The 25,363-nt window shown below is 41.0% G+C and overlaps 1 protein-coding gene across 1 annotated transcript in view; it reads right to left on the bottom strand.

Moving 5' to 3' along the window:
* The window catches only part of TTN (titin), a 267,443-nt gene that overhangs the window by 24,665 nt on the left and 217,415 nt on the right, over nucleotides 1-25,363 (bottom strand). Inside the window, exons 275-285 of the mRNA XM_011359980.1 lie at nucleotides 8,173-25,278; nucleotides 7,286-7,582; nucleotides 6,591-7,178; nucleotides 6,195-6,497; nucleotides 5,786-6,082; nucleotides 4,084-4,371; nucleotides 3,673-3,972; nucleotides 3,107-3,409; nucleotides 2,702-3,007; nucleotides 822-2,588; nucleotides 202-495 (exon numbers count right to left, since the gene is read on the bottom strand). Coding sequence (XP_011358282.1) covers nucleotides 202-495; nucleotides 822-2,588; nucleotides 2,702-3,007; nucleotides 3,107-3,409; nucleotides 3,673-3,972; nucleotides 4,084-4,371; nucleotides 5,786-6,082; nucleotides 6,195-6,497; nucleotides 6,591-7,178; nucleotides 7,286-7,582; nucleotides 8,173-25,278 — 21,849 coding nt within the window. The remainder of the gene's footprint in view (nucleotides 1-201; nucleotides 496-821; nucleotides 2,589-2,701; nucleotides 3,008-3,106; nucleotides 3,410-3,672; nucleotides 3,973-4,083; nucleotides 4,372-5,785; nucleotides 6,083-6,194; nucleotides 6,498-6,590; nucleotides 7,179-7,285; nucleotides 7,583-8,172; nucleotides 25,279-25,363) is intronic.

Genomic DNA, 25,363 nt, shown 5'->3' with positions numbered 1-25,363 from the left:
GAGAAATAACAGACATGGCCAATTACATTTTTTTTTCTTCTTTTCATTTGAAAGGTAGACAATCTAATTCATCCACATAACAACTTCAGGTAATCTGTATGAAATGATGTTCTTGTTCCCATTGTATAGACAATGGACTAAAAGTATTTTTTTAAACGTGAGTGTTCTTAGCCTTACTGGAAATCAGTTGTAAATGCTTACCATTTTCGTCTCTTGTCATAATAATACCAGAAGACTGTGAAGGTGGGCTTATAGTTCCAACAGCGTTTCTAGCAATTATTCTGAACTCGTATCGATCCCCAGGACTAAGTCCTGTAACTGTGTACTGACATTCACTGACATCAGTAAAGTTGCATCGAAGCCAACGATCACTCCCTTGTCGTTTCTCAATGCTGTATGCCACAATCTTACTGCCTCCATCACGCAAAGGTGGGTTCCATTTAAGTGTGATAGTTTCTCGGGTGACATCAATGTAGTCAGGAGTGCCAGGTGGATCTAAAAAATTATATGGAAGTTAACTGCATCATTATTTCTGCAATCAACTCTTAATCATCAATGGAAGAAAAATGAAACCAACAAATTCCACAAGCTCATTTTAGTCATTGATTTCAATTTTTTATATCATAGTCTTCAAAAATAACTTGAAATTACTTTATTAGACTGATTTAAAGTCATCTCCCTTCCTTTACCTAACCAGCTCTCTAGTGATAAGAAGATATGTGAGAAGGTGATTTGTGGAAGAAAAGCAATATTTGATTTGTGTGTTACTAACACATTCAGTTGACAAATTAAATATATGTGAATAATGCTCGATCGCTTACCTACTGGGGAAACAGCCAAGGTAAATTTGCTTGGGTCACTAGGTGAGCTTAGGCCGGCAGAATTTTCAGCATACACACGGAACTGGTAATCCAGGCCTTCTATTAATCCAGTAGCTCTATATTCTCTCCCAGATATTGGTGATGTATTAACTTTTTGCCAGAGGATGCTATTTCTTTCTTTCTTTTCAACATGGAATCCAGTGACTTCTGAACCACCATTATAAACTGGAGCATCCCAAGTTAGTGACATGCCATCAGAAGTCACATTGTATATAACTGGCTTTCCTGGAGGGCCAGGAATCCTGAACTGGTGTTTTGCCACAATAATGTTTGAGACAAGTGGCTGGCTGACTCCATATCTGTTTTCTGCCCTTACTCTAAATTGGTATTCGGAGTCTTTGACTAGATTAAGAGCTTTGAAAGTTGTCCTGGCAACACTTGAACACACCATCTTCCAATTAGTTTGTGAAGCTTCCCGCTTCTCGATGCTGTAACAGGTAATCTCTCCTCCTCCATCGTCTTCAGGCACATCCCATGACATTATGACACTGTCAGCTTTGATTTCATCAAATCGGATGGGACCTTTGGGCTTTGATGGTGGGCCAAGTGTGATGATTGTAATGGGAAATGAGTTTCTACAAACTGCGTTATCAAGAATAATGGTGTATTTTCCTCCGTTTTCCTTCTTGACATTTTTAATATCCAAAGTAATTTTGTTTTCAGTTTTACTGAAACGAACATATTCACTTTCTTTCAATGGCAAACCATCTTTCAGCCAACTGATAGATGGTTTGGGTTTTCCTTTATAAGGTAATTCGAGGTGCACGTTATGCCCAATTCTCACAGTGACTTGTGCCCCAGGGATTTCTGACAGGTCAACGTCAGGTGTAATTACAAGTTCTTTCACTGTGATTGGCCCGATAGTGACAGCATCACTCAGTCCTTTCTCATTTTTGGCGGACACTCTGAATTCCAGTTCTGACTGTTCTTTAAGTTGGCTAACCTCAATTTCACATGTCTTACTTATGCCAGCATGTGACCATGTTTGTTCTCCTTTACCTTTCCTTTCTACAACATATTCTGTGATGATACTACCACCATCAAAGTCAGGCTTGGTCCAGCTCAGGATAACAGATGTCTTCGTTGAATCTTTCACCGAGAGGTCCCGTATAGGAGCTGGTACTTCGGCAGCCTTCACAGGCTCTGTGGTTTCGCAGGGTTCCCCAATTCCAATTTCATTTTCTGCAAGAACTCTAAAGAAGAATGGAGTTTTCTCTGACAAATCTGTTACCTTAAAGGTTGTATTAGAACATTTGTGTGACACTGCAGACCATGTTCTCTTGGTGGCATCTCTCTTTTGAATGACATAATTAATTATGGGAGATCCTCCATCAATGAGAGGAGGATCCCAGAACAAAGTGACTGTGCCTTGAGAAACATGTTTAATCTGTAGTTTCTGGCAGGCGGCTGGTGTATCGAGCACTTTAACATTTACAGTTGAAGACTTTGGTTCGCCAACTCCATTTTCTATTGTGAGAATATATTTTCCTGTATCATTACGAGTTACTTGAGGAATAATGAGTAATGAAGATGAATCAGTGTTTTGAATGCTGTATCTGGCATCGCTGCCAAGATTCTTCTCATCTTTTCTCCATGTGACAGTAGGTGGAGGTCTGCCTTTAAAGGGAATCAATATTTGTACGTCTTCGCCAGCTTTAGCTATAATAGATGTTCTGAGAGCCACATCTAGGTCGATCTCTGGTTCCTCTGTAGACATAAAATGAACAAATACAATGAATTTTAAAGCAAGAAAATGAGTGACTTCTTGGAAGTACTCTAATAAGAAAAATAAAAACATAATCATACCAGTAGGTACATACCAAGTATATCTTTAGCTTGTACAGGTTCAGTCATTGCTATAGGTTCTCCTTGACCAGCACAGTTTATAGCAGATACCTGGAAGTAGTAATTGACTCCAGGTTTCAGGTTAGATACTACATATTCTGTGGTTCTGACTTCTCCTTGGGTAGAGACAATAGTCCATTCCTCTTCTTCTCCTTGTCTCATCTCAACAACATATCCAGTAACAGCACTGCCCCCATCATAGACAGGTTTACTCCAGCCAAGAGTGATGGATGATTTAGTTGAATCTGCAATTCTTATCTTAGCCGGTGGGCCCGGAGGATCTGGAATGGCCATTTACAATATAGTAATTACATAACCACACACAATTTAGTGACATGAAAAAAGACATAGGTGAAGATGCTGCATTTATGAGCACTTACCAATAGGATCTGCAGCTTTGTAGAAGTCAGATGGTTCAGAAAATGGGCCCTGTCCGGCAGCATTTACAGCACAAACTCGGTATTGATAGTCACTGTTTTCCGTGAGCCCTGTCACTTTCTCTCTGGTGTCACGGATAGTCTCCTTTAGGACTTTAAACCATCCTAGACTCTTCTTGTCTCGTTTCTCAAGGAAATAGCCACTTATTTCACTACCACCATCTGCAACTGGTCTGTTCCAGACAACGGTCATTGAATTCTTGGTAATCTTTGTCACCTCTGGTATGCTTGGAGGCCCTGGTGTAACTATTTAGAAAGGAAAAGGAAAATGAGTTCAAAAGGTCAACATTACTGATATATTCTATCTTTTAATCTTTTAGTCTTATCCAAGAATATTAATTTCATTTATTATACTTTCCACCTTGTGAAAAAGATGATGAGAGGAGATATCATATGAAAGAAAGTGAAAATCATTCTAAGGAAACAAATTAACAAGTTAGAAGAGTTTACATTTATTTTTAAAATATTGAAGTGTTTGCTTTCAATTTTCTAATGGAATAATGTCTCACCAAATGCATTCTTTGCTACCACTGGATCAGATTCCAGTGAATCACCAATTCCGTATTTGTTCACAGCTCGAACCCGAAAGATGTATTCATTTCCTTTGATAATCTTGGTGGTTTTAATGATACACTCTTCCAAATTTTCAGACACCATAGACCATACGACACGGCTTGTCTCACGCTTTTCCACGATGTAGTGAGTGATTTTTGCACCGCCATCATCTGCTGGAGGCCGCCAGAGAAAAGTTATCTTTTCAGCAGTGACGGTCTTAAATTCAATTGGTCCGCCTGGAGGTCCTGGTTTGTCTGTCAGTGAAAGAACAAAACAATATGTTAGTATTTTTGAAAAGGTTATTATTTAAAATTATTGAATTTTAGGCCAACAAAATACGATGTTGGCCTGTATTCAGTACCTACCAAGGATTTGCACTCTGATGGTGGCTGAGGCTGAGCCCATGGCATTCCTCAGTTTTAATTCATAGCTTCCACTATTAAGGCGAGTTGCATCTTTGATGAGTATAGATGCAAGGTCAGTGGTATTTTCTATAGACAATAGTGCATTGGTTTGTAACTCTTTATCATCTTTATACCACTCAATTGTAGGCTCAGGTTTGCCTGAGATGCCAGCTCTGAGCTTCACAGATGTGCCTGCTTTGTATTTGACAACTTCTGTATATTCTAGAGGTAAATCAATTACAGGTCCACCTGCAAGAAAAACAGATGAGACATATTTAAAAAATCAAGAGGAAAAAAAATAATTGTGAACTTCAAAATAAGGTCATTGGCCTTTTTAAAATGAGATATATATATATACACACATGGTAGTTCTAATCCTATTTACCTATTATTTTAAACATTTAAATTTTACAAGCCTCTTTTCTATCCCAGATGGGGAAGAAAGATATGGGCAAGCGCCGAACCCCAATGACACTGCATTAATCGCACAGGGACTTAAATTCATTTAAAATGTACTTTAAAGTCTATTAGGTGTTTGGGTCCAGTGATGAAATGGGATATAGTAGTAAGAACATCACTGAAGAACCTGCATTATACATTTTTTTTTTTTCACTCTAGGTTCTCTATCTTCTTCCTCTACCTCCGATTCTTTTTATTTTCCCTTCCCAGTTCACCGGTATCCAGGTGTGGGCAGTTCAGGTCAGACCCTTGAAGTCTGAATTCTCTGCTCAAATGGCTACATACTTTACTGGACAGATTTTCTGCCAGGCTGCTTAGAATTTTTGAAGAACAGAAATTAATTTGATTTGCCTCATAGTCTCACAAATACTGATGCAGGGTCCACAAAGCCTGATTTATGAAGAGCAGCCCTGAAATTCTCAGCATGAAGATGGGAGTGGATACTTTTGACCAGACATCACAGAGACTCCTCCTTGAAAATGGAGAACTTTTAGAAAAAACTGTCACAGGGTACCTAACTCTCATGAAACTTTAATTTTTAAACCACTGTTGAGTTGAATATGCCACCTATTTTCCAAAATGGTCAAGTATGTATATTTCGGACAGAGCAATGTACAGAGAGTTCCGGCACCTATCCGTTTGAATTCCCAGTCTATCACTAATGAGCTGTTTGAGGTTGGGGAAGTTATACAAGCACTCCAAACCTCAGTTTCTCTTTTGTAAAATGGGCTAATCTTAGGGGCGTTAGAACTAAGGGAGAGAATTCAAGGCAAGCACTCAGTATATACCAGCTGTTGCTAGCTAATATCATCATTAACAAACACCTCTGGGCACTCAACTGTGGTTTTTAATGATTGACTTTGATAATTTAAAATAAGAGTGAAAGCACCAACTCTTACAACCAAAGAATCACAAAATGTTGAAGTTGGAAAGAACTTCAGATATTCTGTAGTCCAAATCTCACGTTTTATGGTTAAGTCAAGAGGCCTGGAGAGTTTAAAGAATTTTCTTAAGATGCTCAGCTAGGTTATAATTTCTAACTAAGGTGCATAATAAAAGTTATTTTTATGGATTAGAAATCTAAAATTCTAAAAATATAACTAAGGTGCATAATGAAAGTTATTTTTATGAATTAGAACCAAGAAAAATAAGAAAGATATTGAGTTAAACTGCTGTTGGGATTCAAAGTGCTAAAAATGCTTACCATAAGAATCGATGCATGTAATGGGGCCTACGACCTCAGATGGATTACTGATGGAACCTACAGCATTTCTAGCAAAGACACGGAATTCATACTGGGAATTCTGAGTCAAGCCAGAGACAGTGAATTCAGTCTCAATAACATTGGTGAAGCTGGCTTTGGTCCATCTGCCATCTGGAAGGTCTCGTCTCTCAACGATATAGCCTGTAATCCTGCTTCCTCCATCAAAAGCTGGTTGTTGCCATGAAAGGTTGACAGAATTCTTTGAAATATCAGTGATACGAACATTCCTTGGTGGTTCTATGGTAATAAGGGAAAGCAGATTAGTGGCACTTATATCAACATTATTTTGTTTTGTAGAAATAAGATTTGCATTTTTAAATAGTCAGAACCATCCTCATGAAATACATACCACAGGCATCTATGGCTAGGACTGGCTCAGAAGGATGGCTGGGTTTTCCAACACCAGCAGCATTTTCTGCATATATTCTGAATTCATAAATAAGTCCAGCACTGATTGTTGTGACTTTGAAGTGAGTTGTGCGGATGACCATTTTGTTAACTTTTTGCCATAATATACTGTTTCTATCTTTCATTTCCAGGTGATAGCCTGTAACTGCACTGCCTCCATTGGATACTGGTTCATGCCAGCTCACGGTGATGCTTTCTCGAGTAACATTAGTAACCCATGGTGTAGATGGTGGACCAGGTGTTGCTACAAAAGAGAGAAATCCCGTGGGTTAATATAAATATTTAAAACATTTATGTAAATGAAAACTTGGGATCTTTGAAAAGTTTGACAACTTACTGAATGGCAGTTTGACAACCACATAAGCCGAATCTATGTGATCACTGATACCAAAGCGGTTTTCTGCCTTGATGCGGAATTGGTATTCTTCTCCTTTGGTCAGTTTCATGACTTTAATCACAGTTCTTGCAACTGTTGCAGACACCTCCGCCCACACTGCAGTATTTGTCTCTCTCTTGAGTACAATGTAATTGGTAACCTGACTTCCTCCATCATACTTTGGCGGCTCCCATTTGAGAGTCACACTTTCTTCAGTTATATCACTAATAACAACAGGGCCAGTCGGGGGACCAGGCCTGTCCAGTACGATGATGTTAATAAATGCTTTGGTTGTTCCACTGGAGTTGGCAGCAGTGATCTCATATTTTCCAGAATCAGCGGCAACACTTTCTTTGAGATTAATGGTCAGGTTCTCTGCAGTAACTTCAATATTAAATCTCATGGTTGCTTTCAGGGGGACATCATCTCTTGATAAAGTCACTTTGGGCAGTGGTTTTCCAGAAATTGGAATGTCAACTTTAAGGTTTGAACCAGCTCTAACATATACGGTATGACTTGGGAAATTCTTCATATCGATTTCAGGTGGTTCTGAAAAAGAAGAATATAGCAGACGAAGGTGAAAAAGAATTTCTAAAAGTTAACTCAAATCAGTGCAAATAATTTCAAATTCTGCTTCTACATAAAATTAGACATACCTAGCTGCTCCTTAATAAGAACAGGAAGCAGAAGCTCTCTCGGGTCACTCAGACCAGCTTGATTTTCAGCAAATACCCGGAAAAAGTATTCAGAATTCTCCCTCAGACCAGAAACAACATGATGAGTTGACTTTACCACGGCGCATTTAACCCAGTTTTTCTGTCCTTTTTCTAGTGTTTCAATGACATAGTGTACAATTCTGCTTCCACCATCGTGTTCTGGCTTCAGCCAGGTCAGGGAAACACTGTCTTTGGATATACTTGTGACTCCAAGTTTTTCAGGTGGGCTTGGTTTTTCTAAGAAAGTAAAACATCAAAAGAAAGATAAGATTATTACATTTTTATCCATGTATGCTCTTCCTGCATTGTCAAAAGAAAAATTTTAAGTGAAAGCCACATATTTACTTTGATCTTAGTCTTTCTTACTTTTTATATGACCTGTTTGTCCTCTGAGCCAACCAAAGCTTCTCCAACTTCTGTTATTTATTACATGTCATAGCATGTTGTAGCATTCAAATTCAAACTAAGTGTCAAATGACCAGATTAAATGATAAAATTTATCCCAAATTATGGGTATAAAAAATGAGGAATTAGATGAACAATCTTGTCAGAAAGTTCATCATAAAATTTGTGCACACATACACATATGCAGTCAAATTCATTATACTTAAATTAAACATATATTATGCAATCTCAGCTATGCAAATGTCTACATTTGTTTTTATCAACAAAAACTTTCTCTGTTAGAGATTTCATTTCATGCTATAGTATGAATTGTTTGAGGTGTGAATCAAAAATATTTCAGATTAAACAATAATTAGAATGATTCACATTATTCTAGGGAAATTAATAAGAATAGGTAAATTTTCCTTGTTCTTAAAACGTACCTGTTATTTTTACTCCTTCCTTTGTTTCAGCTGGCACACCAACGCCAAACTCATTTTCTCCAGAGACTCTGAAGTAGTAAATTGCCCCTTCTTGTAAGTTGGTAACTTTGTAGGAGAGGCGGTTGCAGTTGTTGGTCACAGAGACCCACGCTTTCTTACTGGCTTCACGTTTTTCTATGTGGTAGTTCTTCACTGGTGCTCCACCATCATTTTCAGGAACATCCCAGGATAATACAGCAGATTCTTTGGTGACATCATGTACACTAATATTGGCTGGAGGACCAGGAGAATCTAAAACTTTGACAACTAAGGTCAGTGAAGCAGCGTTCAGACTATTCTGAATTGTTAATGTGTATTTTCCAGAATCATTTCTGTTGGCATTTTCAATAGTAAGTGATGATCGAGAGTCTGTGGAATCAATATAAGCTCTAGTGCGGAGGTCAGTGTCTGGCTTACTCCATGAGACACTGGGTACTGGTCTTCCTCTGAAAGGTACAGTCATGGTAAATGAGGCACCAGCTTTGACAATCAAGGTTTTCTTCATTTCACTGTCAAGATCAAATACAGGTTCTTCTTCTCTTTCTTTTGCTATCTGGGGATCGGAACTATCACTGGGATCACTAGCACCTACCTTATTGACAGATCTTACTCTGAAAACATATTCGGCTCCTGTTGTTAGTCCAGTTATTGTATATTCTGTGCCTCTTAAGCTCTGAATGGCAGTTTCCCAGTCAGTTTCATCAGATTTCTTGTATTCAACACTGTAGCCAGTTATTGGGGCACCACCATCAAATAAGGGCTTGACCCAGCTAATAGTTATATTTGTCTTGCCTGAGTCCACAATTTGCGGTTTGGATGGAGGAGATGGTAAGAACACTGGATCTTCTGCCCTAATTAGGGGAGAGGTTTCACTTGGAAGGCTTAGACCAGCAGCATTTTCTGCGTAAACTTGATACTCATATTCACATCCTTCCCGAAGTCCAGTTGATTTCACTCTCAAATCATAAACTGGTTTTTTGTTTACACGCACCCACCGTAGGCTGTTTTTCTCTCGCCTTTCAATGATATATCCAGAGATCTCACTGCCACCATCGCTCTCAGGTCTCGACCAGCAAAGTGTCATAGACTCTTTAGTCACAGATGTAATTTCCAAAGATGTCGGTGGACTTGGAACTGTAAATGGATCTAGTGCCTTTACAGCCACACTCTCCAGGGGCTCGCCAACACCGTATTTATTAACGGCGGTTACTCTAAAGATGTATTCATTACCTTTGAGTAACTTGGTTACTTTACAGGATGTTGTCCTTAACTCTCCTTCACATATTGTCCATGCAAGGCGGCTTGTTTCACGTTTTTCTACAATGTAATAGTCGATACTTGCGCCACCATCTTCTTGGGGCGGTCCCCAGGAAAGAGAGCATTTTTCAGCAGTGAGGCCATTTATTTCAAGTGGTCCTGCTGGCGGGCCAGGCTTATCAAGTACCTTGCAATTAACTGCCATAGACCGAGTTCCAGCAACATTCTTCAGCGTGAGTACATACTGCCCAGTGTCTCGTCTGACACAGTCTTTCACTGTTAACAAAGTAGTATAGTCCGTTGAGACAATTTCTGTTCTTGCTCTTTCTTCAATTTCTACACCATCCTTGGCCCAGGAAACTACTGGCAGAGGTCGCCCTGCAATGTCTGCATTTATCTTAAGGACCTCTCCAGCTTTGACAACAATAACATCTCGGAACTTGACATCCATCATAATTCTTGGAGCCTCAACATCATCTTTAACTGTAATAGGTCCTGTGGATTCAGATGGCTCACTAACTGAGTCAGCAGCATTCTTTGCAAAAACTCGGAATTCATAACGCTGATCTTCAGTAAGTTCAGTTACTTCAAAGTATGTTTCTTGTACGTTAGTAAAATTGCACTTCAGCCACCGGCCATCTGGTAGTTCTCTACGTTCAATAATGTACCCTGTGATCCTAGCTCCACCATCATAACGAGGTGCAGACCATTTAAGGGACACTGATTTTCTCGTGATATTTGTGACTTCAGGTTGTCCAGGAGGGTCACAAGGATCTCGTGCGGGGACTGGGTCACAAGATTTACTGCATTTACCAATTCCAGCAATATTCTCAGCATATACACGATACTCATACATCAGTCCTTCATCTAGGCCGGAGACTTTCATTTGAGTATTGGGGATGAGGACTTTATTTACTTTTGACCAAAGAATGCTGCTTCTTTCTTTATATTCGAGGTGATAGCCAATTACTTGACTTCCTCCATCATTAACTGGCACTTGCCAGCTTACCATCATGGTAGATTTTGTAGCATGCACAACTTTAGGAGTACCAGGAGGACCGGGGGGGCTAAATGGATACTCTGCAACAACAGCTGAAGAGTTACTGTAGGAGCTCTTTCCGTAGCGGTTTTCTGCACAAACACGGAACTGATACTCACTTCCTGTTGTCAGACGAACCATTTTAATGGATGTTCTCGCAACTGCTTGTGAAACTACGTGCCATGTTGTAGAAGTGGTTTCTCTCTTTTCAACAATGTAATTGCTAATTTGGCAGCCACCATCATATTCTGGAGGATTCCAAGAAATGGTTATACTGTCACAACTAACCTCGTCAATGTGGATAGGTCCCGGAGGTCCTGGTTTGTCAAGGACAATTACCGTAATAGGAACTGTTATGGATCCAGCACTGTTTGAAACACATAATTCATAAGTTCCAACATCTTCCCTTGAAGCTTCCTTAATAGATAGTGATGTTACAGTCTTTGAAGAAGAAACATTGACTCTAGTTGTTTCTTTAAGAGTGTGACCATCTTTTTTCCAGCTTACAGTAGCTTGAGGTCTTCCTTTAAATGGAACATCAATCTTAAGTTGGTCTGTAGCCTTTACATTGAAAGTATTGAAAGGAAGCTCAACAGAAGGCTTTATTTCAATATCCCTTGCAATTACTGGCACTCCAAGTTGTCTTGGATCACTTCTTCCTTTTTCATTAACTGCAGCTACCCTGAAGATATACTCTTCTCCTGCAGTTAGTCCAGATATAGTTGCTTCTAGAGTCTTAACTTGTGTGCAAGTGCTCCATTTTTCACTCCCTTTAGTCTGCATTTCAACTACATAACCAGTAATTTTGCTGCCACCATCACTTTCTGGTTTTCCCCACTTAATTGTAGCTGTGCTACAAGTCACGTCAACGAGAGTTACTCTTCCAGGTGGGAGGGGTGGTTCAGAAACTTTAACGGGTTCAGTTGTTTCAGCTGGCAAACCAATCCCGTATTCATTGGAAGCCAAGACTCGGAAGTAGTAAGAACATCCTTCTTGTAGATTTTCAATTTTAAAAGTATTCTTAGTACAATTGTTTGTAACAGTAGCATATGCTTTTCTTGTAGCTTCTCGTTTTTCAACAATGTAATTAGTAATTTTAGCTCCGCCATCAATAAGCGGTGGTTCCCAAGACAATGTCACTGAGTCTTTCTTCACTTCTGTTACAGTCAAATTTACAGGGGCGCTTGGCGAGTCAAGAACTCTGACATTAACAAAAGCTGTTTTGGAGCCACTATTATTTTCTAGCGTCAGATTATACCGACCACTGTCAAATCTCGTCACATTATCAATTACCAACATTGTATATGAGCTGGTCACCTCAATCTGGGCCCTTTCAGTGAGAATGCCTTCCGCCTTTTCCCATTTAACTTCAGGTTCTGGCCGACCTTTAATGGTGACAAATAAGCGCAAAGTAGCGCTTGCACGCAGAATGACCACCTTTCTGAGATCAGCATCAAGTTCTATTTCTGGTGGCTCTAGCCTTTCTTTAGCAACAACGGAGCCAGGTATAGTTGCAGGTTCACCTACACCTTCAGAATTGATGGCGCAAATACGGAAATTATATTCAGTATTTTCTTTAAGCTTGGTCACTGTGAACTGCTTTCCTTGTAATCCTGTTGGTGGAGTGCAAGTTGTCCATGCATCATCAGCGGCTTCTTTGACTTCAACGACATAGCCCTTAACAGGGGCACCCCCATCATAAATTGGCTTATTCCATGCCAGGGAGACAGAAGATCTGGAAGTGTCTGTCACTTTTGGATTACTTGGTGGACCTGGTGGATACAAAGCATCACATGCCCGATAGAAAACGGATGGCTCGCTGGGTTCACCCACGCCAGCTGCATTTTCAGCAGAAACTCTGAATTCATAGGAATGACCTTCAGTAAGGCCAGTTACCCTGAATCGGAGATCTGTTAGTGTTTTCTTGTTGCACTTGGTCCATCTAATGCCTTCTTTGTCTCGTTTTTCAAGAATGTAACCCTCAATTTCAGCACCTCCATCATCCACTGGGCGTGCCCATGTTACTACCATAGAATCTTTGGAGATTGCTGAGGCTTCAGGTGGTGAAGGAGGACCTGGGGGTTTATAAGGATTACAGGCTATAACAGGCTCAGATTCCAAGGGCTCTCCAATGCCATATTTATTCACAGCCATGACACGGAAAATGTACTCGTTACCAGGAAGAAGTTTAGTGACTTTGTAGTTCAGGGCCTGCACCTCAGTTGAAACCTGGGTCCAGGAGAGTCTGCTTGTCTCTCTCTTTTCAATAATGTAATGTGAAATATTAGCACCACCATCTTGTAAAGGTGGGTTCCATGCCAGGTAACATTTTTCAGCGGTAACCCCAGACACTTTCAGAGGCCCTTCAGGAGGCCCTGGCCTGTCAAGTACCTTCACAGTGATTGGTATAGACTTTGTACCACCAACGTTGCTCAGTTTCAGAATATATTGTCCGCCATCAGTACGCACACAGTCTTTGACGACAAGAGTTGTTTTCTGAAGAGTGGATTTGATTTCCATCCTAGCAGCTGTTTCTTCAAGCTCTTTTCCATCTTTTGACCAAACAATATCTGGTATAGGTTTGCCACGGATATCAGCTTCAAGGACAAAAGTCTCTCCTGCATGAACGACGATGACATCTTTATATTTTGGATCCAGTGAGGCATTTGGTGCATCAATTTCATCTCTTGCAGTAATAGCACCAGTGCTTTCAGATGGTTCACTAAAGTTGCCAGCTGCATTTCTTGCAATTACTCTAAATTCATATCTTTGGTCTTCTACAAGGCCACTCACTGTAAATTCAGTATCTAACACATTGGTAAAGCTGGCTTTCATCCAACGGCCATCAGGTAGATCTTTCTTTTCCACAATATAACCTGTTATTTTGCTACCACCATCATAGGCAGGTTTCTTCCATTTCAGAGTGACACTGTTTCTTGTAATAACAATGGCTTCAGGACGACCGGGTGGGTCACATGGATCACGAGCAACAAAACATTCTGACACTTTGCTAGGCTTGCCGATGCCAACAATATTTTCAGCAGAAACTTTGAATTCATACTCAAGGCCTTCATCAAGCCCAGTTGTTTTGAATTTGGTATCTTGAATGGGAGTCTTATTTAATTTGATCCATAAAATGCTGTTCTTTTCTTTCTGTTCAAGATGGTAGCCAATAACTTTGCTACCTCCATCATTAACTGGCTCATGCCATTGAACAAGCATTTGATCTTTTGAGATTGACGTCACAAAAGGAGTTCCAGGTGGTCCAGGTACTTTAAATGGATATTGTACAATAACTGATTTAGAATCCAGGGGGGCACTTTTTCCATATCTGTTTTCTGCAAAAATTCTAAACTGGTACTCTGCGCCTGTTTTCAGTTTGGTTATTTTAATTGTTGTCCTTGCAACTGTTGCTGATACCATCTGCCAAGTGGTGGTGGTTGTATCTCGCTTCTCCACAATGTAGTTACTTATCTGGCAACCACCAGTGTAGGCTGGAGGTTCCCAAGATATGACCACAAAGTCTGCACTAACTTCATCAAACCGAACTGGTCCAACTGGAGGTCCAGGCTTTTCTAAAACAATAATGCTAAGATTTTCTGTTGCTGTACCTGCACTATTTGTTGCTGTTATGGTGTATTTTCCAAAGTCATCTTTGTTACTTTCTTTAATGTGCAAAATAGCTGAAGTAGCTGTTTCCTCAATATTCACTCTTGTTGTCTGTTTAAGAGGCTCCCCATCTTTGACCCATGAAATTTTGGGTCTTGGCCTTCCAATAACTAGAATTTCGATTTTAAGATCTTCTCCAGCTTGGACACTATATGTGTTAAATGGCAACTTAAGACTAGGCTGTATAGTCAAGTCCTTGGCTATGACAGGAACCCCAAGCACTCTTGGATCACTTTTTCCTTTCTCGTTGTAAGCTTTGACACGGAACTGATACTCTTGTCCAGAACTCAAGCCAGTTACAACTGCATTACAGACTTTGGATTCAGCCACAACACTCCATTTTTCTGTTCCTTTTGGCTGCATTTCCACAACATACCCCAGAACTCTGCTACCACCATCATGTTCAGGTTTCTCCCACATAAGCGATGCACTGGTCTGGGACACATCAGTGAGTGTAACCTTTCCTGGCGGGGAAGGAGGTTCAGCAGCTTTCACAGCATCAACAGTTTCCACTGGAACGCCAACTCCAAATTCATTTTCAGCCATAACTCTAAAATAATAAATAGCTCCTTCTGTAAGATTCTCAACTTTAAAGCTTGTTTTGTTACATTTATTACTCACATTAGCATATGCTTTTCTGGTTGACTCACGTTTGTCAATAACATAGTTCTTGATCTTTGCACCCCCATCAATGATGGGTGGTTCCCATACCAGAATGACAGAATCCTTTTTCACTTCTTTGACTGCCAAATTCTGTGGTGGTCCTGGGGTGTCAAGCACTTTCACCGTTACAAAAGCAGATTTAGAACCACTGCTGTTTTCCAGCTTAAGAATATATTTTCCAGCATCATTTCTATCACAGTTATCTATTGATAATTGGGTATAGTTTACTCCCTTTTCAATTTGGACCTTATCTGTGAATTCACCTTCCTCTCGAGACCAAGTAATCTCAGGTGTTGGACGGCCTTTGAACGGAATGTGAATTCTGGCAGATCCACCAGCTCTTACAACAATTCCTTTCCTTAATTCAGAATCAAGGTCAAGTTCGGGTGCTTCAAGTTTATCTTCTGGCTTCACAGTACCAGGAACAGATGTAGCCTCACCTAAACCGACTTTATTGAGGGCACAGACCCGTATTTTATACTCTTGATGTTCAATTAGTTTTGAAATTTCAAAGCGAGTGACTTTAAGGCCAGTCGGTGGAGTAACTATTTGCCATTCTTCTTCATCTGCTTTACAGATTTCTATTACATATCCAAGAATCTCACTGCCACCATCATAGATGGGTTTACCCCAGGTGAGTGTAATTGAACTTTTAGTAGTGTCTATAACGTGTGCATTGGTGGGTGGGCCAGGTTTGAACACAGGATCACAAGCCTTATAATAAACTGTAGCTGGACTTGGTTCTCCAACTCCAGCCGCATTTTCTGCAGAGACTCTGAATTCGTACTCATGATCTTCTGTTAATCCTGTTACTCTTAGACGCAAATCTGTAATGCGGCGTTTATTACATTTTATCCACCTAATGCCACTTCTGTCTCTTTTTTCTACGATGTAACCAATAATCTCACTTCCGCCATCACTATCTGGCCGGTTCCAACAGACAGTCATGGAGTCCTTGGCAATGTTTGTGACTTCCAAGCTTTTTGGTGGTCCAGGAAGCACAAAGGGATTTTTCATTAGTACTGGTGCAGATTCCAAAGGTTCTCCAATACCGTATTTGTTGACAGCCATTATACGGAAAATATATTCATTTCCTTCTAAGAGTTTGGTAACTTTCAGAGAATTGGTCACAACTTCTGAAGCAACAACAGTCCAGGCAAGTCGACTTGTTTCTCTCTTTTCAACAACATAGTGAGAAATATCGCTGCCACCATCTTGTAGTGGTGGAGACCATGTTAAAGTGCATTTTTCAGAAGTGACTCCAGTAACCTGGACTGGCCCTTCCGGAGGTCCTGGTCTGTCCAATACTTTTACATTTACTGGGAATGATTTAGAACCTGCAACATTGGAAGCTCTCAAAATATACTGTCCACCATCAATTCTAATGGCATCCTTTACAATAAGTAAAGCCTTGAAATCCGTGTTCTTTATTTCACATCTAGCAGATTCCTCAACTTCTTTATCTCCTCTTAACCACTCAATGGTAGGTAGGGGCTTTCCATGGACATCAGCCTCAAGTCTGAATGTTTCACCTGCATTTACCACAATTGTGTCTCTGAATTTTGGATCCATTGAAATTCTTGGGAGTTCAACCTCATCCTTGGCAGTTATTGGTCCAGTACTGTCAGAGGGTTTACTTATCGTACCAGCTGCATTCTTAGCAATGACTCTGAATTCATATCTTTGATCTTCAGTAAGACCTGACACAGTAAACTGAGTTTCAATGACATTTGTGAAACTGGCTTTCATCCAACGACCCTCAGGCAAATCACGTTTCTCTACAATGTAACCTGTAATCATACTTCCACCATCGTATGCAGGTTTGGTCCATTGTAAAGTGATTTCATTTCTTTTAACTATTATTGCTTCTGGGGTTCCTGGTGGGTCACAGGGATCTCTGGCTACATAGCATTCAGAATTCTTGCTTGCTTTGCCTACACCAACAATATTTTCAGCATAAACTTTGAATTCATACTCAATGCCTTCTTCAAGATTGACTACTTTAAACTGGGTGTCATGAATAATAGTTTTGTTGACTTTCGTCCACAAAATACTGTTTCTTTCCTTTCTTTCAAGGTGGTAACCTATGACTGGGCTTCCACCGTTATTGATTGGTTCATGCCACTGAACCACCATGGAGTCCTTGGAAATGGCTGTGACAAATGGTGTGCCTGGAGGGCCTGGCACTTTGTAGGGATATTGAGCTACAATCGGATTGGACTCCAAGGCAAAGCTTTGTCCATATCTGTTTTCAGCAAATATTCTGAATTGGTATTCTGTACCAGTTTTCAGTTTGGTCACTTTGAGTGTAGTTCTGGCAACAGTAGCAGAAACAATATCCCATATGGTAGTGGTTGTATCTCTTTTCTGAACAATGTAGTTGGTGATCTGGCAGCCCCCTGTATATAATGGAGGGTTCCACGATAATGTAACACTTTCAGCACTGACTTCATCAAATTTAACAGGTCCCTGGGGAGGATCAGGTTTATCTAGAGTTATAATTTCAATGGATGCTGTTTTCTGACCAACAACATTAGCAACTGCGATTCCATAATGTCCACCATCATCCTTATGAGTTTCTTTAATAGTGAGTACAGTGAGGTCAGGTGAATCAGTAACATTGATTCTTGTAGTCTGCTTCAGCGGAAGACCATCCTTAGTCCAGGTAATGGTTGGCTTAGGACGTCCAGAAATTGGCACTTCTATTTTCAAGTCTTGTCCAACCTGTACACTATAATTGTTGAATGCAGGTCTTACGTCTGGCTCAATGACCAGATCTTTGGCAACTATTGGAACTGCAAGGGACCTAGGATCACTTCTCCCCTTTTCATTTACAGCAACAACTCTAAAAAGATATTCTTCTCCCTGAGTTAGGTTGGTAATTACTGCTTCAAGGGACTTGACTCGAGCACACTCTGACCATTTCTCACTGTGTTTAGCTTGCATTTCCACAATATACTGAATGATTTTACTGCCACCATCATGTTCAGGCTTTGTCCAACTCAAAGAGACACTGTTTCTGGTGACATCATCCACAGTTATTTTTCCTGGAGGTTGTGGGACTTCTGCAACCTTAATTGGATCAGCAGTGCAGGCAGGAAGGCCAATACCATACTCATTCTCAGCTGTGACTCTAAAGTAATAACTGCAACCTTCTTGGAGTTGATCAATTTTCCAAGAATTCTTATGGCAATTTGTCACAACTGCAGCATATGATTTTCTTGTGGCTTCCCGTTTCTCGACAATGTAATTTTTGATTTTGGATCCCCCATCCAACAAAGGAGGTTCCCATGTGATTGATACTGAATCTTTAGTGATTTCTGTGACTTTCAGGTTAACAGGCGGACTTGGTGTATCCAGGACTCTCACAGTAACAAAGGCAGACTTTGTTCCACTGCTGTTTTCTAATGTGAGAGTATATTTTCCACTATCATATCGGTTGACATTATCAAGAACAAGAGAGGTGAAACTGCTAGTGACATCAATTATAGCTGCGTCTCGGATTTCACCATCCATCTTCCCCCATTTAACTTCTGGAGTAGGACGACCTTTAATAGGAACGAACAACCTTAAGGAGCCACCTGCCCTTATATTTATAATTTTCCTTAGTTCTAGGTCAAGATCAATGTCTGGTGCTTCCAATTTTTCTTCTACTATAATAGGTCCAGGGACATCAGCATGTTCTCCAACTCCAGCTTTATTGACAGCACAGATGCGGAAGTTGTATTCGTGCTTTTCCAACAGCTTCTCTACCTCTATATTTGTTTTATTGATTCCAGTTGGTGGAGTGCACATTGTCCATTCACCAACACTCACATCACATTTTTCAACAATGTATCCTTGGATTTCACAGCCACCATCATATATTGGTTTGCTCCAAGAAAGGAAGACAGAAGATCTGGTAATATCCATGACTTTGGGATTGTTTGGAGGTCCTGGTTTATAAATAGGATCACAAGCCTTTTGGTAAGCAGAAGGTGGGCTTGGTTCACTAAGTCCAGCAGCATTCTCAGCTGAGACTCTGAATTCATAGTTGTGATTTTCTATGAGTCCAGTTACTCTCAAGCGCAATTCCCCAATCAGACGTTTGTGGCATCTAGTCCATCTAATGCCCTCTTTGTCCCGTTTTTCAAGAACATATCCAAGAATTTCACTGCCACCATCAGACGCTGGCCTTTCCCAGACAACAATCATTGAGTCCTTGGTCACCGTTGTGATTTCTGGAGCCTTTGGTGCATCTGGTACTACGAATGGATTCTTGGCAATTACTGGTTCAGATTCAAGAGGTTCGCCAACACCATATTTGTTTACAGCCATTATACGGAAAATATATTCATTGCCTTCAAGAAGCTTAGTAACTTTGCAGCTGAGAGTTTGCACATTGGCATCAACCACAGTCCAAACTAAGCGGCTGGTTTCTCTCCTTTCGACAATGTAATTTATGATATCACTCCCACCGTCCTGTAACGGGGGTTTCCAAGCTAGTGTGCATTTCTCTGCTGTAACTCCCGTTATAACAACAGGTCCTTCAGGTGGGCCTGGTTTATCGAGAACTTTGACATTTACAGTAACTGATCTCTCTCCTGCAACATTTTTGGCTTTCAATATGTAATTTCCACTGTCGATGCGTACTGCATCCTTTACACTGAGACTGGTGGCAAAGTCAGTGCTCTTTATTTCTAATCTAGCTGTATTTGAAAGCTCTTGATCACCTTTTAACCATTGAATGGTTGGTATTGGTTTGCCATAAATATCTGCATCAATTTTGAAAAATTCACCAGCATGAACCACAATTGTGTCTTTGTACTTGGGATCCATACTTATTCGTGGTGGATCTACCTCATCTCTTGCTGTTATTGCTCCTGTGCTTTCTGAAGGCTCACTCAACACTCCTGCAGCATTTCGAGCTATAACCCGGAACTCGTATCTATGATCTTCCACTAGGCCAGTTACTTCAAATTGAGTGTCAATGACATTTGTAAAACTGGCTTTCATCCAACGGCCCTCAGGCAATTCTTTCTTCTCAACAATATAACCAGTGATCTTGCTTCCACCATCATAAGTGGGTTTCTTCCACTGAAGAGTCACAGAATTCCGTGTGACAATGATTGCCTCTGGCCGCCCCGGTGGATCACATGGGTCACGAGCTACATAGCATTCTGACACTTTACTTGGCTTGCCAATGCCTACGATGTTCTCTGCAGAGACTCTAAATTCATATTCAATGCCCTCATCAAGGCCAGTTGTTTTAAACTTGGTTTGAGGAATAGGTGTTTTATTCAACTTAAGCCAGAGGATGTTATTTCTTTCCTTGCGTTCTAGATGATAGCCAATGATTTTGCTACCTCCATCACTAACTGGCTCATTCCATTGTACTTCCATGCTGTCCTTGGTGGAGAGTGTTACAAATGGTGTTCCAGGAGGACCAGGAACTTTGAATGGATACTGAGCTACAATAGGCTCTGAATTGAGGTAGGTACTCTTTCCATATCTGTTTTCTGCTGCAATCCTAAACTGATATTCACACCCAGTCTTTAATCTGCAAGCTTTTATTGTTGTCCTTGCAACAGTAGCTGACACAATTTGCCAAGTGGTTGTAGAAGTGTCCCGTTTTTCTACAATGTAATTATTGATAGAACTTCCACCATCATACTTAGGTGGGCCCCAGGAAAGAGTAATACTATCAGCTGTCACTTCATCCAATTTAACTGGTCCGGTTGGAGGCCCGGGTTTGTCAAGAACAATAACATTAAGGGTTTCAGTAGCTTCACCAGCTGAGTTAGTCAGTTTAACCGTGTAATGTCCCACATCTTCTCGGCAGGCTTCCTTTATTGTCAATATTGAATTACTTTCTGTGCTCTCTGCATTTACTCTAGTTGTCTGCTTCAGTGGTACATCATCTTTATGCCAGGTTACAGCTGGTGTAGGGCGTCCAATGAATGGAACATCAACTTTTAGGTCTTCACCTGCCAGCACAGTGAAAGTATTGAATAGGAGTTTGAAGGCTGGTGGAATGACAAGATCTTTGGCAATTACAGGCACACTCAGTTGTCTAGGATCACTGATGCCTTTTTCGTTCTGAGCCGAGACACGAAAAGAGTATTCTTCACCCTGAATTAATCCAGTTATAGTAGCTTCGGTGACTTTGACTGTGGCACACGTGGCCCATTTGTCACTGCCTTTGCTCTGCATCTCTACAATGTAGCCTAGAATTCGGCTGCCTCCATCATGCTCGGGTTTCTCCCAAGACAGTGACACGCTATTTCTTGTGACATCCACCAAAGTTATTTTTCCTGGAGGAAGAGGTCGTTCTGATGCTTTCACAGATTCTGCAGTTTCAGCGGGCAGCCCAATGCCATATTCATTTTCAGCAAGAACCCTGAAATAGTAACTACAGCCTTCCTGAAGTTGGTCTACCTTCCAGGAAGTCTTGTGGCAATTTGTTGCAACAGTTGAATATGCTTTTCTTGTTGATTCCCGCTTTTCAACAATATAGTTCTTTATTTTTGAACCTCCATCAAGGAGAGGAGGCTCCCATGTCAATGTGACGGATGTCTTAGTGACCTCCTTTACCTTCAGATTCTGTGGAGGGCCTGGTGTATCTAGTACTCTGACGTTGACAAATGCAGATTTGCTGCCTGAGCTGTTTTCTATAGTTAGTATGTATTTGCCACTGTCAAATCTGTTTACGTTTCCAACAATAAGCAGGGTATAAGAGCTCGTGGATTCAATGCTAGCTTTATCTAAAGATTCTCCATGTTCCCGAGTCCACTTCACCTCAGGTGCAGGCCTTCCTTTGATTGGAACAAAAAGTCTCAGGGTACAACAAGCTCTTATAGTAACAACTTTGCGCAGCTCAGCATCCAGTTCAATCTCTGGAGGCAGCATCCTGTCTTCGGCCTTTGGAGTTCCGGGAACAAGTGCAGGTTCCCCAATTCCTTCAGAATTCATGGCATAGATGCGGATTTTATATTCTTGATTCTCTATGAGATTGGTGATGGTGTAAGAAGTTGCCTTGAGTCCAGCTGGTGGAGTGACAATCTGCCATTCATCTTCCTCTGGAAGGGCAATCTCAACCATATACCCAGTGATTTCTGAACCACCATCATAGATAGGTTTATTCCAAGCAATTGAAATGGATGATCTGCTTGTATCTAGAACGCGTGGGTTACCTGGTGGGCCGGGTTTAAACACAGCATCACAAGCCTTATAAAATGGACTGGTAGGACTTGGTGCACTAATTCCAGCAGCGTTTTCAGCCATAATCCTGAACTCATATTCATGTCCTTCCGTCAGTCCAGACACTTTATATCTTAAATCAGTAACGGTTTTTTTGTTGCATTTCACCCAGCGTTGCCCAGCTTTATCACGCCGTTCCACAATATAATTGATGATTTCACTTCCACCATCAGAATCAGGATGTCCCCAGCAGACAACCATTGAATCTTTAGTAATAGTTGTAACTTCAGGGTTTTTGGGTGGATCAGGAGGCCCATAAGGGTTTACTGCAAGCACAGGCTCTGATTCCAGTGGCTCTCCAACTCCATATTTATTTACTGCCATGACACGGAATATGTATTCATTGCCTTTCAAAAGTTTAGTGACCTTTAGTTTTGTTACTTGGACTTCTGAGGCTACATTTGTCCATGCCAATCTGCTGGTTTCACGTTTCTGAACTATATAATGGTCAATTTTGGCACCTCCATCGTCCAGTGGAGGCAACCATGACAGTACACATTTTTCTGAAGTCACTTCTGATACAGCTAAAGGTCCTTCAGGTGGGCCTGGTCTATCCAGAACCTTGACATTGAAAATGTGTTTGGCAAAACCACCAGGATTAGTTGCTGTAAGGGTATAGGCACCACTATCCTTTCTTGATGAATCCTTGTTTACCAGGTTAGTAGAGAAATCTGCAATTTTTATTTCCAATTTTCCTGTGCCTTCAAGCTCCTTTCCATCTTTGGCCCATTCCATTGTGGGAGGTGGGCGACCTGAAACATCAGCTTCCAGCCTGAATGTTTCGCCTGCTTTTAGTATAACTGTGTCCTTAAATTTAACATCCACCATTATCCTTGGTGCTTCAATGTCATCTCGGCATGTGATAGCATCTGATGGCTCAGATGGTGGACTAAGAGCACCAGCAGCATTTTTGGCAATCACACGAAATTCATACGCAGCATCTTCTGTTAGGCCACTGACTGTAAATTCATTCTCCAAAATGTTGCTGAAGTTGGCCTTTAGCCACCGTCCATTAGGAAGGTCTCTCTTTTCAACTATATAACTAGTAATTTTAAAGCCTCCGGTATACTCGGGCTTAGCCCATTTAAGTGTAACTGTGTGTCTAGTAATATTTAGAGGAATCGGTTTCCCAGGTGGGTCAATGGGATCCAAAGCAAATACAGGTTCAGAGGGCTTGCTCGGCTTGCTTTTGCCTGCCATGTTTTCTGCAATCACTCGGAATTCATAAGCAATACCATCTGTAAGTCCACTTGATTTGAAAATGTTGCCTGGTACTAATGCTTTGCTCACAGTCTGCCAGAGAATACCATTTCGTTCTTTCCTTTCAATATGATATCCTAAAATGGGGCTTCCACCATCAGAAAGAGGTTCATGCCAGCTAATTGTCATTGAATCCTTGGTAACCGCGGTTACCTGAGGGGTACCGGGAGGCCCAGGAACCTTAAATGGATAGTTGGCAACTACAGATGCTGATGTGATGCCTGGTCCAACTCCATATCTATTTTGAGCTTTTACCCGGAATTGATACTCCATTCCGGTGGTAAGGCGAGTGGCTTTATAGGTAGTGCGTATAACGGTGGTTGCCAGCTCCACCCATGTAGTACTGTCAGTCTGTCGCATTTCTACTACATAATTGCTAATTGGTACACCTCCATCGTTCTCGGGTGGCTCCCAAGAGAAGGTTACAAAATCGGATGAAACTTCATCAAATTTGATTGGTCCAGTAGGTGGTCCTGGGATATCATGGACTTGAACAGTGATGACATCACCGACCTCTCCTACGGTGTTCCTTGCTGTTAATGGATACGGCCCACTATCACTTCTTACACACTCGTTGATATTTAAGATGGTGGAAGTTGCTGTATTTTCAAAATTAACTCTCTGTGTCTGTTTAAGAATTTGGTCTCCTTTTTTCCATGTAACTGTGGGCTTTGGTCGACCAAGCACTGGAATTTCAACTTTGATGTTGTCACCAGCTCTGGCAATGACTAATTTCTGATAAATGCCACGAAGATCCAATTCTGGTAGCATGGTCTGCTCCTTGACAACGACGGGTCTGCTTTCTCTAGGGGCACTTCTCCCTGCACTGTTCACTGCCATCACTTGGAAGGTGTATTCTTCCCCTTCAGTTAGATTCTTCACAACACATTCTAAGCCCTTCACGGTTGTGATGTGGGTCCACTGGTCAGAGCCTTTCCTTTGGGCTTCAATTACATAGCCGGTGATCTTACTGCCACCATCGTGTTTTGGTTTAGGCCATGCCAGGCTGACTGTGCTCTTAGTTATATCCATAATGTTCAGACTGTCTGGTGGTAATGGTGCTTCAGAGGCTTTTACAGGTTCTGTTGTTTCTGATGGCTCACCAATTCCATATTCATTTTCTGCCATCACCCTGAAGAAATATTCACATCCTTCAGTCAAGCCAGTAACTTTATATGTGCATTTATGGCACTTAGTGGTGGCTGTGGTGTAAGATTTCCGTGTTGCTTCTCGTTTCTCCACAATATAGTTTGTTATACGTGAGCCCCCATCTATCAGAGGGAGGTCCCAGTGAAGGGTGACACTGTCCTTTGTGATGTCAGTAGGCCTCAGGTTAAGGACGGGTCCTGGTGTATCCAAGACTCTGACATTGACAAAGCCACTTTTCTTCCCAGCAGGGTTTTCAATAGTCATCACAAATTTACCCGTGTCATATCTGTTACATTCTGGGATAATCAGAAGTGTAAATGATTCTGTATTTTCGATGTTAGCTCTGTTTTTAAGGTTGATATCATCTTTGGTCCATGTAACTTCAGGAGCAGGACGACCTTTAATTGGCACAAATATTCTAATACTGAGTCCTGCTCTAACAACAAGTGTTCTTTGAAGCTCAGCATCTAGTTCAAAATCAGGAGCCATTTCCCTTTCTACGATTTCAACATTTGGAATCACTGCTGGCTCCCCAACACCTGCATCATTGATGGCACTGATTCTAAAATTGTATTTTTCTTTAGTCTGAAGATCAGGGACAACAAACTCAGTGATTCTGAGGGCGGTTCCTGTTGTATCTTTTATCCAGTCCTCATCTCCTACTTTTTGATGCTCTACGACGTAGCCAGTGATTTCAAGTCCACCGTCATAATGAGGCTTGCCCCATGCTAAAGAAGCAGATTTCTTGGTAGTATCAGTGACCCGTGCATTTGAAGGTGGTCCTGGAGGATCTGAAAAAGAAACCAAGACACCGAAGTGTATATTAAGAGTTTGACTTTTGGATAAATTATATAAATATTGATGCTAAATGAGCTG

The sequence above is a fragment of the Pteropus vampyrus genome, unplaced genomic scaffold, assembly GCF_000151845.1.
Source record: "Pteropus vampyrus isolate Shadow unplaced genomic scaffold, Pvam_2.0 Scaffold2, whole genome shotgun sequence".
Taxonomy (NCBI): domain Eukaryota; kingdom Metazoa; phylum Chordata; class Mammalia; order Chiroptera; family Pteropodidae; genus Pteropus; species Pteropus vampyrus.
Note: the sequence above shows the minus strand (reverse complement) of the source record. Positions and strands in the feature narration are given on the sequence as shown.